This window comes from Lepisma saccharinum, chromosome 7 (assembly GCF_977018435.1).
Source record: "Lepisma saccharinum chromosome 7, izLepSacc3.1, whole genome shotgun sequence".
Lineage (NCBI taxonomy): Eukaryota > Metazoa > Arthropoda > Insecta > Zygentoma > Lepismatidae > Lepisma > Lepisma saccharinum.
The window spans coordinates 87,170,282-87,186,742 of record NC_139235.1 but is presented as its reverse complement, the minus strand read 5'-3'; the positions used below and the strand labels follow the sequence as shown (position 1 = coordinate 87,186,742).

The window sequence follows — 16,461 nt, the reverse complement described above, 5'->3', positions numbered from 1 at the left end:
GAATGAGTGAGCGGTAACCTGGTCGAGAAGACCTACAACGGCTGGGGGTTCGTCGGGCTGACCACCCGTCACCCCAATACTGGTCTAAGATCTCCACGCTACAACAGGTGACGGAGGAACAGTGTGGGAGGGAGACCAGCAGTCGGTAGGTAAGCCAAGGCTCTAACGGGCTGTAGCGCTATGGGTTATTATTATTATTATTATTTTTATTATAATTTAACATAAATAGAAAATAAACGTTATTAAACAGCAACTCGAACATTAACATTCGAAGTTAAAAATAGATGACAATTATAATTGTACATTTACAAACGAACATAGTAAGTAAAATAAATTTGTGCTGTAGAGAACAGTCATAAGGTGAGGACGAGGCGTGAAAAGGGGAGGGCGAGTTGTGAGGGTGAGTGAATGAACACATCTGCTATCCCTTCGCTTCGGTGCCGATCATTGAATGTACTCTGTCATCACGGCCGATCAAAAATATTCCTCTGCGGGGTTTTTTGTTGTCATGTGCTTTGACATTCTGCATTCCCAGCGCCCTATACACCTCAGCATAATTTGAATTTGAATTTTCTTTTGGTGCGTCAGCACTGAGGCTATTTTGCACCCGTCACACTATACTGGATCCAGCCCCTTATCATAATAAAAATAAAAGCGTGTCTGAAAACGAAAATTCCCTTACCTTGGTTAAAAGCTGAGGCTAAAAAGGGCGCTCAGCACAAATAAGGACAAAACACAGGACGACACAGAATTATACTGGCCATGGGGCCAATCGCCAGAGCTTCGTTAGTCTTCAGTCCAGGGTGTACTACGTCACATCTCAGCATAAGATGGATAATTTGGTTTTATTTGATCCCTGTATTAGTTTTAATGCGTGAAATAATTTAAAAGACATGATTTATGTTGCAAGAGCGCCCATACCATTATTTTCTTTTCAGTAAGCCGCCGTATTTTGCGATGGACTCGATTAGCAATTGCACCAACATATCTAGATATAAGTTTCAAATAAATAATCTGTGATAACGTTGCAGCCTGAGTCTTGGAAACGAGGCGGCGAACACATTACGATTGCATTTGTCCATTTCATCATCTGTCGCACGTGTCTCTTGCGGTTATTGATATTGCATGACACACGGAACACGATGGAGACATTTTAGACTGAACAGCCTTGAATTTCATTCCACGCTTGTTTGAAGTTCATTGTCTTGATCACTTTGTGAATATGTTGTTCTCTTCTTACATCGTCGCATTATTAGACCTATAAATTGCCAAAAAAAAAAGACCTATAAAAAGACTTAGAAATATCAGAAAAAGGACATAAAAACCGAAAAAAGGACGTATAAATGTGATCCAAATTGATTAATAACTTCAGTTTTAATTACATATTTAATGCATAAAAAAATTCTGTTGGTATGGAACACACAATGCGAAAAAACAATATGAATGAATGCATCTTCTTTCAGACATTATATATTTTTTTATATTAACATAATTTGAAGAATCATATTTGGCCTAACCCCACTAGGGTTACAGAAATAGGACTTCGGAAACCTTACCTCAGTTAGGTAAATGTATGTGTATATATATATATTTACTACAGAAATGATGCTTAAGAGGTGATGAACTGATGATGATTCGAATTGAGAATGGGCAGTAAAAACGTAGTCGAAAGAAGGTGAAGTTGCAAAAAAAGCCGTTAAGACCTTAAAAAAAGTCTAAAAAGGACCAATAAGCCAAAAAAGGACAAATAAAACCCACCTTTTTCTGGCCTACAATGACCCAAAATGAACATATATTATGTTGGGCCTCGTCTTCGGACACTAGGAAAAAAAGAATTTTTCCTCAACTTCCGAGCGTTAATCATTATTCTTTTGAATTTCGCTCAGATAGAGTCCCGAGTTTGTTTTCAAGTCATCTCTCATAACAAGCATAACGATATCGATACATCAGCATCGGCTCAGCTATAGTTAATAGAGTTATGAACAGATGCAACATAACTTTACAAAGGTCCCGTTTAGTTCGCTGAGGCGTATTGCAGGAGTATGCCGGCGTCAGACTGGTGCAAAATGATGTTCAACCAAGTAGACGAATAGCGGTGTTCAAGTTCAGAAGATTCAACAAATGCCTGCCTGCTGCTTTGAACGTTCATTCGATTAGTTAACACGCACCACGTGACCATACACCAGAACGTAGTGCAAACGGTGCAGACACCAAGTACACTACTTGACACCAAGTCGGTGTTGTACACCCAACGGCGAAAGAAACAGTAGGCGAATTGTCCACCACCATTTTCATTCGGTCTGTATTGCACAATGTGATGACAATGAATTGAAAAAAGACGTCCATAACCAGAGAACAATGTCTGTTTCGAACCAACATAGTTTCATTCCTTAAAACAACACAGGATGTAGAAAGAAAAAGTAGTGAAAATAGCGGTGGACAATTTGCCTACCATTATCATTGACGTTGACTGTACCGTGTAACCAACTTGACACGTGACTGCAGATAGAGTCAAAAGTATAACGAACCGGACAGGGCTAAGTAAATAAGTGTCTGATCGTCTTTCAAGATACAGAAAAACTTCTAACGGACACCTCTGAATAGCGGACATCTATAAATTACGGACATTTCTAAATTCCCTGGTAGAAATACATGGGGTTTAATTAGGGATGTGCCGAAGCCGATTACAGATGTATGAAAATCGGCAGAAATTGACACATCGGCATCGGCATCGGAATCGGCAAAAATCCGATATTTAAACCGGTACAGCTTATACTAGAGTTTTTACCTTCTAATAAGTTTTATATTCTAGTTTTGTAAGGTTTATTGAAAATTTGGTTATGATTCGTCATTATTGTAGAGTTTTTGTAATAAAATTATTGCAAACTCATTCAGAGGATCAACCTAACTATAAATCGGAAATAAAACAGTCATTGCTGAACCAGGATGCAATAGAAATGTACATAGCAAATTTATTTTTGTCATGCTGAAAATAACATCCCATTTCTGTTTAATAATCTTATGTATCGGAATCGGTATCGGTTCCAAAAATCATCGGCGAGTACATCGGCATCGGTAAATTTTCAGCTTCATCACATCCCTAGGTTTAATGCAATATTACTTCTCAATAACGGACATTCTTAATAACGGACGCGGACATTGAAAACTCCCACCCCAAAACAAATAAAACTTCATAATAACGGACGGCCTGAAAGAAATCGGTCCGAATTCTTGGAATTGGACACAACAATGGCCAGTATTTCGAACTAGCGCGCATTGTTTCATGTTACACCAAAGGTATTTCTTTTTAAAACTGCAGACAGTAGACAGTATTCTTTGTGGTTATCTTGAGAAGTGTGTGTCACTTCTGCTTCCATGTCGCAGAAACGCAAACGACTGACTTTACGAACATATTGTTGATGACTTCAACTTTTTCCTTTAAAGTACGTACTGTAATATGCTTATCCTATTGTGTAACATCCTATACTTTTTTCTGAATAGCGGACACTTCTTAATAACGGACATTTATTTTTTCCTCAGGCTTGTCCGTTATTGAGAAGTTTTACTGTATAAGGAACAAGATGCGGTAAGTGTCGATTCGGGTCTATAGATTCAAAAGTGGGCTGTAGTGCGGCGTCCCTCGAGTATTGCTGGTCTAGACAGTCTATTAATGCAAGTCCACACCTCCATTACTTCACCCACCACCGACAAAGCACTTGCTTCCACCTGCAAGCTAGTTTTTGCCGCTTAGGAACTCATTAGCCATACCCGGCATCCCTGTTGCTCTCTCCTCCCCAGCAACGGCTTCTTCGAAACCCTCCCGGAGGTACGGTCCCTGCAATACAGATCACATTTCCTTCGGAATATGGCGAATAATGGGAAAGGATGGGGGAATGTGTGTGCGGGAGAAACCTTGTTTGCAATTTTAATTGGGAAGGAGGGGAAACAGATCACCATGGAAATTAGGTTCGCAGAGTCGTAATACTAATTTAATACAGGATGTGGAGCTTTTAGTTCAAAGCGAGGAACTATCCTATAGCTGGAAACGTCGGCTTTCCCTTAGTGAACTGCGACAACATGCCTAGTTCATTGTAGGCGAGTTGTAGTTCACAACATTGTGAACACTGCCACAGTTGAAGGTGTTGATAATTGGAAATTTATTTATGTAGCTCTAATATGGGAGACATTAAGTCTCATGCCTCGTCTTAAAGTCAACCATAATATTATATGATAATTCAAAATATAATACAGAGTAAGTCAAAATGATGGACCCGATTACAGAAACTTATTCTGTGAAATCTAATAAACATATGTTATTGTGAGACATGCGCTTCGAAAGGTTAACTTTCAAAGTTTAGTTTCCACGCAGTGTTTCCACTGTCTACTGCTAGGAGTCAGCAGCGAGCAGGAAAATGGCGTTGACTGGAGAACAGAGATCTTTCTGTGTGTTTGAATATCATGTGAACAAATCTGTGATTAGTGTGCAACGGCGTTTCCGTACCAAATATCGGAGAGAACCACCTACGGGGAAGGCCATTCGTAAGTGGTATGAACATTTCAGAGATTCGGGCTGCATCTGTAAACGAAAATCGACTGGCCGTCCGTCGACTGGGGAAGAGACAGTGGAACGAGTGCGCACATGTTTCGTGCGGAGTCCACAGAAGTCCACCTACCGGGCAGCGAGAGAACTTCAACTTCCACAGAAAACTGTCTGGCGGGTTCTGCGGAAACGTTTACAAATGAAACCCTAACGCTTGCAACTAGTTCAAGCCTTAAAAGACACTGATTATGCTTTGCGCGCGTCCTTCTGTGCTGATTTCCTCGCATTAATGGAAACGGATGGGTTCTCCGAGAGGTTTATTTACAGTGATGAAGCAACTTTTCACCTTTCAGGGAAAGTGAATAGACACAACGTAAGGTTTTGAGGAACTCCTAACCCCCATGAATTTGTGGAACACGAACGCGATTCTCCCAAAGTGAATGCCTTTTCTGCCATTTCCCATGAAAAGATTTATGCATAAATTCGTAATGTGATTTACATGTAACACAGAGAGAAATGAATATGTCAATACTTTCGCAACAGACAAAGCACAGTAGGAAAACAAATAGCATTTCATGAACACATAATGTATATTGAACATAAAACACGTCATTTTAAATGTATTTTCAACAGTGTTCAACATACCTGATTCATTTGATAAACTTGTAGTTTAAGTAGCTACATATAACAATTACTTAATGGAAAGTTGAATCACAATACAGTAGTGTAGAAAGTTATTTTAAAATACCTGGAAAAATCAGGAAATTTCATTTTGCAAAATGGGTGTGAACCCTCATTATCACCTTGAAGGTTGCTTATCGTAGGTTATTTCATGCGTTTGCATGAAATAATAATTCTTAAGATATATTTACACTGCCCAGATCCCTACAGTCTATCCGTATCATACTACAGTTATTTTTGCTCTCTGACAGAAGTAAAAGTCAATATCAACCGTGAATTTCTGTCATGTGGTTGCATTATATAGGTTATAAAATGACTTTCTAAGAGGATTCAAAGCATCGAAATTAGCGAAACGTGATAGAATACATTAATATTGTCTATAAACATACATTGCCCGACCTTGTGGCCGAGCGGTTAGCACATCGCGCTGCGACGCCAAGGGTCCCGGGTTCGAATCCCGGTCGGGCTTGGTTGTTTGTGAATGTCCATTCATCAATTTCATCACTCATCCCCATCTTCGCAAATTAGCCAAGAGGCACAAAACGCGAAGTAAAATAAACTAAATCAATCAATCAAATCAATCAATCTATAAACATACAGAAGTGAACAAGATATTATATAGCATCAACATGTGTGAAACGAAATAAGACTCCTGTAATTTATCTACACCTCTACACACCCACCCAATAATTATATTTGTGTGTGTGTGTAAAAAAAAAACTTGTAAGGTGAAATAACTCAGCATAGGTAGCACGAAAAACCTGTAATGTGAAACAACCCAGCGCAAGTTGCACAAAAACCTGTAATGTGAAATAACCCAGCGATAGTTGCACAAAAACATGTAATGTGAAATAACCCAGCGGAAGTTGCACAAAAACCTGTAATGTGAAATAACTCAGCGCAAGTTGCACAAAAACTTGTAATGTGAAATAACCCAGTGGAAGTTGCACAAAAACCTGTAATGTGAAATAACACAACGCAAGTTGCACAAAAACCTGTAATGTGAAATAACCCAGCGATAGTTGCACAAAAACATGTAATGTGAAATAACCCAGCGGAAGTTGCACAAAAACCTGTAATGTGAAATAACTCAGCGCAAGTTGCACAAAAACTTGTAATGTGAAATAACCCAGTGGAAGTTGCACAAAAACCTGTAATGTGAAATAACACAACGCAAGTTGCACAAAAACCTGTAATGTCAAATAACTCAGCGCAAGTTGCACAAAAACTTGTAATGTGAAATAACCCAGCGCAAGTTGTACAAAAACCTGTAATGTGAAATAACACAACGCAAGTTGCACAATAACCTGTAATGTGAAATAACCCAGCCCAAGTTGCACAAAAACCTATAGGCCAAGGTGAAATAACCCAGCCCAGGTTGCACAAAAACCTGTAATGTGAAATAACCTGTGTAAGTAGCACGAAAAACCTGTCAGGTAAAATAACCGCTCACGTAATACGAGAAACCTGTCAAGCACAAATAACCCTGCGAAAATAACACGGAAAACCTGTAAGTAGCTAATAACCCGCGACAGTAGCAGGAAAAATCTGTCAAGCGCGAATAACCAGTGCAAGTAGGACGAAATATGTGCCTGTCGCAAGTAGCAAGAAAAAAACTGACCGGCACAAATAACCAGCACGGTTAGCATACGAGGTTCAAATAAATCGCGCAAGTATCACGATTCATGGGAAGAGTTTTAGTGGTGCGACTGGAACCTATGTTGGACAATATCTTCAAACAAAGCAACATCAAACATTTGGAAATATTTGAAAACATAGCAGTGACTACACGTACTAAAAAAAGCCATCAGGACATTTTATGAAATACGATGTTTGATCACGTATTAAATTACATTAATTTTATTTCAAATTCCCTCACTGGAGAGCCCAAGGACAGGCTACACCACACCATCACAATATAAATGTGAATTTTAATTAGAGAGCAGCATTTCCTGGGGTCACGTGACCACAATTTACAGCTATGAAAAGCTTTCTGCTCTAACACCTATTCCGACGATTCCAACTTGCCAGCAAAATGGCCTCCACACATTAAACCACCAGAAACTTTGTTAAAGGCCTTTGTTTTCATTAATCACGTCTCATTGTCGACTAATGACTGTTGTAACGACATGGTATTCAGGACTCGAACTGAAACACCCTGCGTTTGACAAACTACTATGTTTTTATGTGTCATGTCTTATATTTGTGAAGTCATAATAATTATACATCATCAATTTCCTGTCAAGAGTGTGTGTGTTAAACTTATTTATCTGACGCTAATTATCAATTATAATATATTTCTCAGTGGTTGTTTGAACAGCATGACACTGCTATTTAGTATTAATCGATTTTTTTAAAAAGTGACGTTTGTGTGTTATGCGTAAAGAAATTAATTACTTTAAACGTAGTGCAAGTTGAAAATTAAACAGAACAAAAACGGTTTGAATTAAACAAAACATTTGGTTGTTAACCATACACAAAAAGCATGGCAACTTTACTACATTTAGTAATTCTGGCTAGATTATTTTGTTGTTCTAATCAAATGAGCTTGCTGACTTTTTATTTCAAACATACGTTTACAGGATTCTTGTTGGGAAACCTGATGGTAACAGACCAGTAGGAAGATCAAGACGAAGATGGAAGGATAATGTTGAGATGGACCTAAAGGAAATTGGTAGGGATGTAAAAGAGTATATAGGTCATGCTCAAGATAGGGACAGATGGAAGGCCTGTGTTGCTGCAGCCATGAACCTTCGGGTTGAAGAAGGCTAGAGAGTTAGTTAGTTAGTTATTTCAAACAAATATTCATTTCTGTGTACCATACAGGTGATCATTAAGCCAAAAGTTAAGTTATTTTAGAAAGCATCTAAATGTATTCATCTAATAATGCTGGAGGGAGAGGATTTCGTTCGAGGGCCAAATAGCTCGCACACACGACGCTAGATAGCGTTCGGAATTGACAACTTCTTCGCTCGAGCGAATAACGCTCGTGCACACAAAAAACATTTGATAATTCCGACTAAATAATTCGATTCCAACAAACAAACATTATTTATTCAGATATCTGGAAAACATATCTAAAACGTGACATCATCAAATACTTGACAACAACCAAACATGAAAACTTGATGAAATGGTTTGATCACCACCAAGCACCAATTTTCCATCATCTCAATTCTTTTAATGTGCAAATAAAACATTTCTAAACCGAAGTTCCAGGTTTCCACGGAAACTACTATTTTCGAGCCAGATATCGGAACAAGGAATATGAACCCTTTCGCTAATATCATCTTCTGAGAAGACCGGAAACCTTATATTTTACCGAAAGCTATTTTTCACCCCTGTTCCCTTGATTAGATATTTTCTCGCCCTATATCTACACCCCTCCCTAGCAATATTTCTTCTTGCGGGAAAAGAACATCTCAATTCTCTGGTTTACGGAAGGGCGAACGGTATACAATATGCATCCTATGAAATTATCAACAAAAAAATTTCATAAATAATATCATTTCTGGATAAATGCATTAGAAATGAAAAATAAAAGCAATTTAAAAGCTTAACAAATCATTCAATTCCTTGTATTTTGAAATTCGGTATATTCTGTCCCGCAGATCCTTGTGTAAGCTATTTTTTTAAGAAAATATTCCTCAAAAAACGCTCATTGATATTCACACCACCAGATTAATCTCCATATATTACATATAAAAAAGTGGATGTATGGGTGTGGGTGTGGATGTTTGTTTGTTCCGGCATAACTCTCGAATGGCTGGAGCAATTTCAACCAAACATGGTACACGTATCACCTGCAATTTCGAAAGAATACTTTGTGGGTAAGACACCCCTGGCACCCCTAGGGTGGGGTGGGAAGGGGTGACAAAAATAATCGAAAACGACCGATATTAAATTCCGCAGAAACAGACATCCGTGACTCTATGTAAACCCGCACAACGACAGTGTTTCTCGGGTTGTCTAACATTCAGGCTAATATGATTTTGTGTTGCGAAAAGTGTGGAATCCATAGTTTTCGTGACACCCCCAATGCGGTCCAACTTCCATCACCTATCGACTACTGTGGGGGTAAGACACCCCTGGCACCCCTAGGAGTGGGGGTGGGAAGTGGGTGACATGTAAAAATAATCGAAAACGACCGATATTAGTGTGGAATCCATAGTTTTCGGGGTCGCTAAGATGAATAGTGACACTCCCAATGCCGTTCAACTCCAAGTTCATTTTACACTATAGTTAGAATTCATTATTTTCCTGTCTAATAGAACATTTTGATAAATAAATACCCGGACAACGCTGGGTAATTAGCTAGTATAGCAAAAACATTGAAATGGTTGTAAAAAGTAAAGTGCTCCCCTGTGCATAGCACAACGCCATGAAGGGGGGTAACGCCCCACACTTTCTTGATCCGGTCGTGAGTGGGGGTGATGTGATCAGGGTTTCCCCCAGGTACCCATGTTATTCGACGCTGGGTAAGCGCCGGGGCCGCTTCCAACGTTAGAAAAGTTCCCGGATTTGAACCGGCCGGGAATCGAACCCGGGACCTTTAGCATGGTAGTCAGACGCGTTACCGACTGAGCCACCACTTGGTTGGAATGAATGAGGGGGAAATGTTTATGTAGAGGGTACAACATCTCAAAGATTCCCTATCTTGTAATATATATGGTTATTCACGAGAAGGGTTGATTACTGATCAGATCACCTACCCCTACTGGGCAAATAGAATATCGCATTGCCTACATTTCTGCATATTATATGTCCAACACGTGGGCAGAGTAACTCTTCTCCGTTCATTGATTCATGCGGGAGATTATTTCGAAGGTTTGTCATAATCAGACATGTTTTTGTAACATGTGCACATGTGTATGTCACAGGGTCAGACAGGTTGTTGTAACTTGTACATTAATACATGTGTATGTCACAAGGTTGCTTGGGTTTTCTTTCATGATTCCTACCAACAAAATATCCATAATGGATACTCTTTCAGTTGTATATAACACATTTTTAATACATCCTTCGATTGTCGAATTATTACTGGGTTGCCATGACATACTCCCCAACCCTCGTAATTATATACTTTGTTCTCCCCTTTCCGCTCCTCAAAATATATGTGCGCTACCAGCGTGTACAATTCGAACGACCTAGGACAGTTAAATATTTTTAACTAATGATTTTGAATTAGTCCAGAATGGAGCTTTAGGGCAAATCATCTGCAAATTAAACTCAACAAATTACGAAGAAGATCCATCAAAATACTATTTTTACGGAGGGGGAGCGACTGACACTTGTGAACGAGGACTTAGAAGAATCTTACCCGACAATGACAGGATAAAATGCACACATATGACAGCGTATATATTTTCCAATACGCCCAGCTTTCCAGTTTCCAAAAAGCCTGGACTGATTGTGTCTCGTTGCTGGTTGAGCGAGCTCCCCCCCCAGATATGGCAACGGGCGTATACCTGGCGCTGACACCCCGTGAGCCAAAGTGACGGTGACAGATGAAGAGCTGCTTGCGCGAGGGCGTTGTGTAAACTGAAATCCGAGAGCGATTCATCAAAACGTCACATCCGGCGATGAGGAGGGTGGCGGTCCAATATTTCAACCCTCCGAAAGTCTTCCACTTAAACCGCAGTCCGTGGAAGTAACTGATTGTTTAGTGCTACGTGGGGGCAGAATGAACGTACGGTCTCTCTGTACCGTCTCCTTATGTTCCTTTGTAAACAAAAGCCGGTCACAATATACAGCTAACTTATGCTTGTACTACTCCTGCCTTGTATGTTAGTGGGAATATTCAAAGCGAGTTGCTTATAGATGTTAGACAAGGATGTATCCACATACCGTGCCTCTTTCTTCTGCGCAGGCGCGGGAGACAACGCCGCATCTTTCTGCGCATCGACGTAGAACAGACAGACCCATTCTAGTGATGCATTTCGTTCTTCTGCGCATCGTAGCAAAGACGCGTAGTGCGCACAGAACAATCCACTTAGTACATCATCTGCGCAGGCGGAAGAGACTACAACGCATTTCTCAGAGCATCGACACAGCAGAAATTTTAACGGATAGTGTCGCTTTTATAGAAACAATCGATTTACAAAACATGTTGTTCGTTTGTTTGTTTGATTGATTTGATTGTGAATTACTGTATTTCTTCGGGGGGAAGGATAAATAATGAAGTCACTGTGGTTAAACATTACTGGATCAACAAGTTCCATCCACTAACAGCTTCACCATCTAAGCACGTGTATGAAGCTACTGTGCATGAAATTGCATATCGTCCATTGTGGAGTTGTAGAGGAACTCCGGATATTAGTCAACAATGCATCATATATAGGGGGGGGCTCTGATCACTGAAATAAATTAATGAATGACTCCCTCCCTCCCTTTTTTAGGTTTTGGCCTCAGTGTTCGGAAACTCGTAAAAGCCAATGAATTCCTCAAAAATATTAAAATTTTAATTTAGAGTTCGAATGCAAAATGTCAATTGTTCACGGATGGATATGTCACAAGTTTCGTCAACTATAATAGCAAAATATTCCCGACTTTTAATATCTGCTACCACGGAGCGCAAAACAGATCTCCCTAATATATCAATGATCTCGTTCTGAATGTCATGTGAGAGCCATTTGTAGCCCAAAAGTCTCATCCACTACCCTAGTTCATGCACATCTTCTTTTGAAACTCTTTTTAGCAAAAATTTTAACAATACTCATAATTATATACTTAGTATATAGTAATAAGTCACGTGTTTTGCTGTCTCTCGTCATAGCCCCCCCCCCCCCCCAAGTTGATGGTCTAGAACATTTCAAATGTGTATTTAAAGTTAAGTTCATGTGGCACAATTCAGAGGAAACTTTACAAGTGAAGCAAAATAATACGTTAGATCCTCTTAAGCAAAATTGTTTGGGGGCTCTACCCCACACCGTTAACATTGGGGGGTTCGAGCGCCCCCCCCCCAAGCCCCATGGAATCGACGCCTATGATCATATATTTCCAAAACACCGAAATAATGGCAACTCTGAGAGAGGGTCTGGAAAGGAGTTCCTCCCTCAGAAACAATGTCTACAGTCACGCATTTTTAAATGTCAAAATGTGGAAAATATTTTTATGAGGCGCAACAGAAACAGCTCTTAAGGGCAAAGACCTACCTGCCAATTGCCGGCCTCACTCCCACATGCCTCGGCAGAGGTGGGCTTCATCCAACCAGTTACGGGGTGACGTGTGGTCAGCACGACGAACACCCAGTCGTTTTTGTGGGTTTCCTTGACTGGGTTACTTTACTCATTCGCAGTTCCCAAATTTCTTCACGATTGTGGATGGCCACCGGTCCCATACGCTAAAATCTCAGGAGGAATGTAGTTACGTTTTCCCCAATAAAAAAATAATATGCACTAAAATTGGATTGATTGATTTGTTGTTTTAAGTCCATTATGCACAGAGATGCTAATCGGGACTGGACCTACAGTTTAAAGTGGGATCCGAACCATGTGTCTCCACCGGGAATGGAACCCGGGACCCCTTGATTACAAGGCGACGACGCTACCACTGCGCCATCGGGGAGACCTCACTAAAAATTGGAAAAACAAATGTATTCCATATGTTGAAGAATGTCAGTAAGCATATACGAAAATTGACTATTTGAATTTGAATTTAAAAAATTTGGATGCGTAAGCACTGAGGCTATTTTGTACCCGTCACACTATACGGGGTCCAGCCCCTTATCACACAAAAATAAAAGCGTATTTGAAAACTAAAATCTCCTTACCTGAGGCTAGAAAGGGCGCTCAGCACAAATAAGGACAAGACACAGGACGACACAGAATTATACTGGCCATGGGGCCAGTCGCCAGAGCCTCGTTAGTCTGCAGTCCAGGGTGTACTACGTGGAAGTGAGGTTGACTATTGGGTGCACTATGTGGAAGGAGCACCCCTTACACCCCGAAACTTGACTATTATGTGTTAATATGACAACATGCATGAGATATTTTTAAAATATTGCCAATTTTCTTCTCCACTAAAAATTGGCAAAAAATGGCAATATTTTAAAAACATCTCATGCATGTTGTCATATTAACACATAATAGTCAAGTTTCGTATATGGTTACTGACTTTCTTCAACATATGGAATACATTTGTTTTTGAGTGTCTATCCACTTTAGGTAGCAACATATCACCTGATGCAAATAACCTGCAACAAATTGGCGAACGAAGCAGAAGAAATGTAGAGAATAGCCAATAAATATAATGTATTGCAATTCCATCCCTCTCTGAAAAAAGTCGCGTGTACGCTAGTGCCTGATAAGAAACTTGACTTAGAAGAAACAAGCACAAAGGCGAAACTTCATATACCTTCTCTCCTCAATCCCATGAGGCGGGGTCCATTGTCGTCGGTGCCACCAACGCATCCTGGTCTCTCACACGAAGCACACACTTCGGATCACAAAACATCCACAAAAACACTGCACCTTCACCTGAGACACCAACATCTGGTGCTTCTCGAGAGGAAGCACGAGCCATCCACGTTCTCGCAAGTTGCACCACACAGCTCACTCACTCAACCACGCAACGGACTGACTCGTTTCCGGCTACCAGTGACGCCCAGCAAGATCATCGGACTGGAAATACCGAGAGGGCACAATAACATTGATGTGCTTTGGCCGAACGCGCCCTTCCGGTCAGCCTCAAAAAGGTTCACACACACTGCAACAGGCGGCGCTATCAAGAGACAGAAGATTGCAGGATTCCATACGAGAAATCTCTCCATCCCATACTTGTTTATGACTTCATTAACCGATTACCTAGAGCGTGTCAAGAATCTAAGTGATCCTCCTCGAGAAAAGTTCCCACTGGTCCCCAATTAGTTATTTCATTCAGTTTCTAAGAATAATCCAAGCATAGACCTTTTAAATGTAATTGTAACATTAGATCTATTCGCTGAATTTCTGCATGTTTTGTTTTGTTCATTGAATTTTGGTTTTCATTCAGCTTGTAAGGTTATATCCAACAGTTTAGCGTCATTTATTATTGTATTATCTCTGTGTTTCTTTTGTTTCTATAATCTAATAATTAATTTCTTCTCACAATTGTTCTTAAATGTAAAACGTATATTACTTCATTCATATTTCTTGTTAATTTTCTTAGTTACGTTCTTGTTTATGTAATTGTGTCATCCCATATTGAGCACTGTAATTGGGCATGCGCCTGTTCTGTTTCAATTAAATAAATAAATAAATTGGTTCATTCCGACGGTATCACGTACACAGTGGGATGCGCAAGTATTGCTCGGCAAATTGTCCATGTCGATTTCAGTTTTTCTCTTGCATTTTACGTGTTTCGGGATATGTTGGTGCACAAGTTGTCAGCAGCATATATGGTGTTTTGTTTCGATTCTTGAGGATCTCATTGCGTAAAATAATGAAAAGAAGCCACAATTTGCCTGGCAATGCTGGTGCATTCCACTGTACATCTTTTATACAAGTATTTTCATTAGATCAAGAGTTGCGGTGGTCCAGTGTGTGGGCGGGTCTGATTGATTGGAGATGCTAAGGTAGGAAGTTTCGACCGTGTCCCTTAATAATGTGGCTTTGGGGTCCACCCAGCCTCTAATGAATGTGTACAAAGGACCGGAGCGTGGTGCTGATCGCATCGCCTAAAAAAAGCGCCTCAATCGTGAATGTGTTGGGGATCTACCTTCAATTCTCTCTCATATATGCGTTCATGGCACGGAGCAAAGAGCACAGCACCGGATGGGTGTCCAAGCCACTTTAAGTAGTCGACTTTCGATCTTGTCATCGGAGCCTCCGGGTTTGAGTCCTCACCTGGAACTGGGTGTTCCGTACGAGCATCTTTTTCATCTAATCGTCACTCATCTTCATCGTCGCGATTAGTCAAAGGTGGCAGAAATGAGACGTAAAATAACAAAAAATGCAATAAGCAGAGTGAATATCTTACTTTCAGTAGATCTAGGAATAGTATTGAGACAAGACAAGACTTAGCATAGCCTGTCTCCGGGTCGGTCTCTTGCCGTATCTCGACCGCGCCACCGAACACACTTTCACAGCGTACACAGGTCATGAAGGCAAATCACTATTCTTAATAACGTTTTTCTGTTGGATTTAACAAATTCCCATGCAGATAAGTCAAAAGGAGTCAGATCGGGTGGCTGGGGTTCCCCATTCTTGGAAACCCCTACATATCCATTTTCGGGAAGGTGTCGTTTACGTATTTGCGAACACAGAATTAAATTCTAACGTTTTCATTGAAATAGATGTTGACTTTAGGGGCATGGTGTACTAGAACGTTATTTTTTTAAAAACTCCTTTGCATATGTTATGATTGCGAATAGACATAAAATTACTTCGAATTTTAACTGTACATTTCATACCAAATTAAGCACTTTGATTTGTTTTTTTAACGTAGAATTGAAAAATGTTTATATGAGCAGAAATATGAGGGACGAGAAACTATTTCCGTAAACATTATTGCAATGGGCAGTAGCTTCGTGATGTGGGTCAGAATTACAGGCCACGCATTGTACCTTTCACAATCAACAGGAGAATTGTTATCACGAACGGAACTTCCAACAAAGTAAATACAACAATAAAGCTGATCCTGATCCGTAAGGAAAAACAATCGGCAGTGCAGTAAACAGGCATTGTTATTTCTTCGCCATAGTTATGGTGCTACAGATATAACTTCCATTACATTGCCCCTATGATAGTGTGTGGGAAATGCGGTGATACAATCAACTACAGCGCTGTTTAACAACTGCCTTTTCTCTGTGATGCGAAGAACAGAAAACACTGTATTCCATTTTAAGAATGCAAGAGCCATCTACCACAGTCTCAGAAAATTTACACAAAACACGATAACATTTATGCAGTGTGGACTGAATGGGCCCATTAGAACTTTGCAGTACTTTACAGGGTATACGTAGAAATATCGATAAATTGATATGCGTATATCGGTCGGTAGACTGGGGCATACCTAACGGACGTCTCATGGGACAGCAGCCATTCCCCTCAAAATACACGACTGAAATAAAAACAAAATTAATGAAAAGATTGAGGAAATTGTATGTTCAATGTACAGAAAAAATATATATCTTGTAAAGTGGGAAGTTCATAAGAGCAAAAATTTTGTTGAGACTCATTAAATGTATACCTTTTTGATAATCAAATTGTGGTAACAGCACACACAGGCCCCACTTTGCACGATAACCAATTTTGTAAGTA

At 40.0% G+C, this 16,461-nt stretch overlaps 1 protein-coding gene across 3 annotated transcripts in view; it reads right to left on the bottom strand.

Moving 5' to 3' along the window:
• rho-5 (rhomboid-5) overlaps positions 1–16,461 on the bottom strand; it is a 670,560-nt gene that overhangs the window by 501,566 nt on the left and 152,533 nt on the right. For 2 of the 3 annotated variants that reach the window (XM_083125572.1, XM_083125573.1), the window contains exon 1: positions 13,577–13,757. The exons of the other annotated variant lie outside the window; for it this stretch is intronic. In XM_083125572.1, coding sequence (XP_082981698.1) covers positions 13,577–13,632 — 56 coding nt within the window. In that variant the 5' untranslated portion in view covers positions 13,633–13,757. Of the gene's footprint in view, positions 1–13,576; positions 13,758–16,461 lie in introns of those variants that run through there. 3 annotated transcript variants of the gene reach the window in all.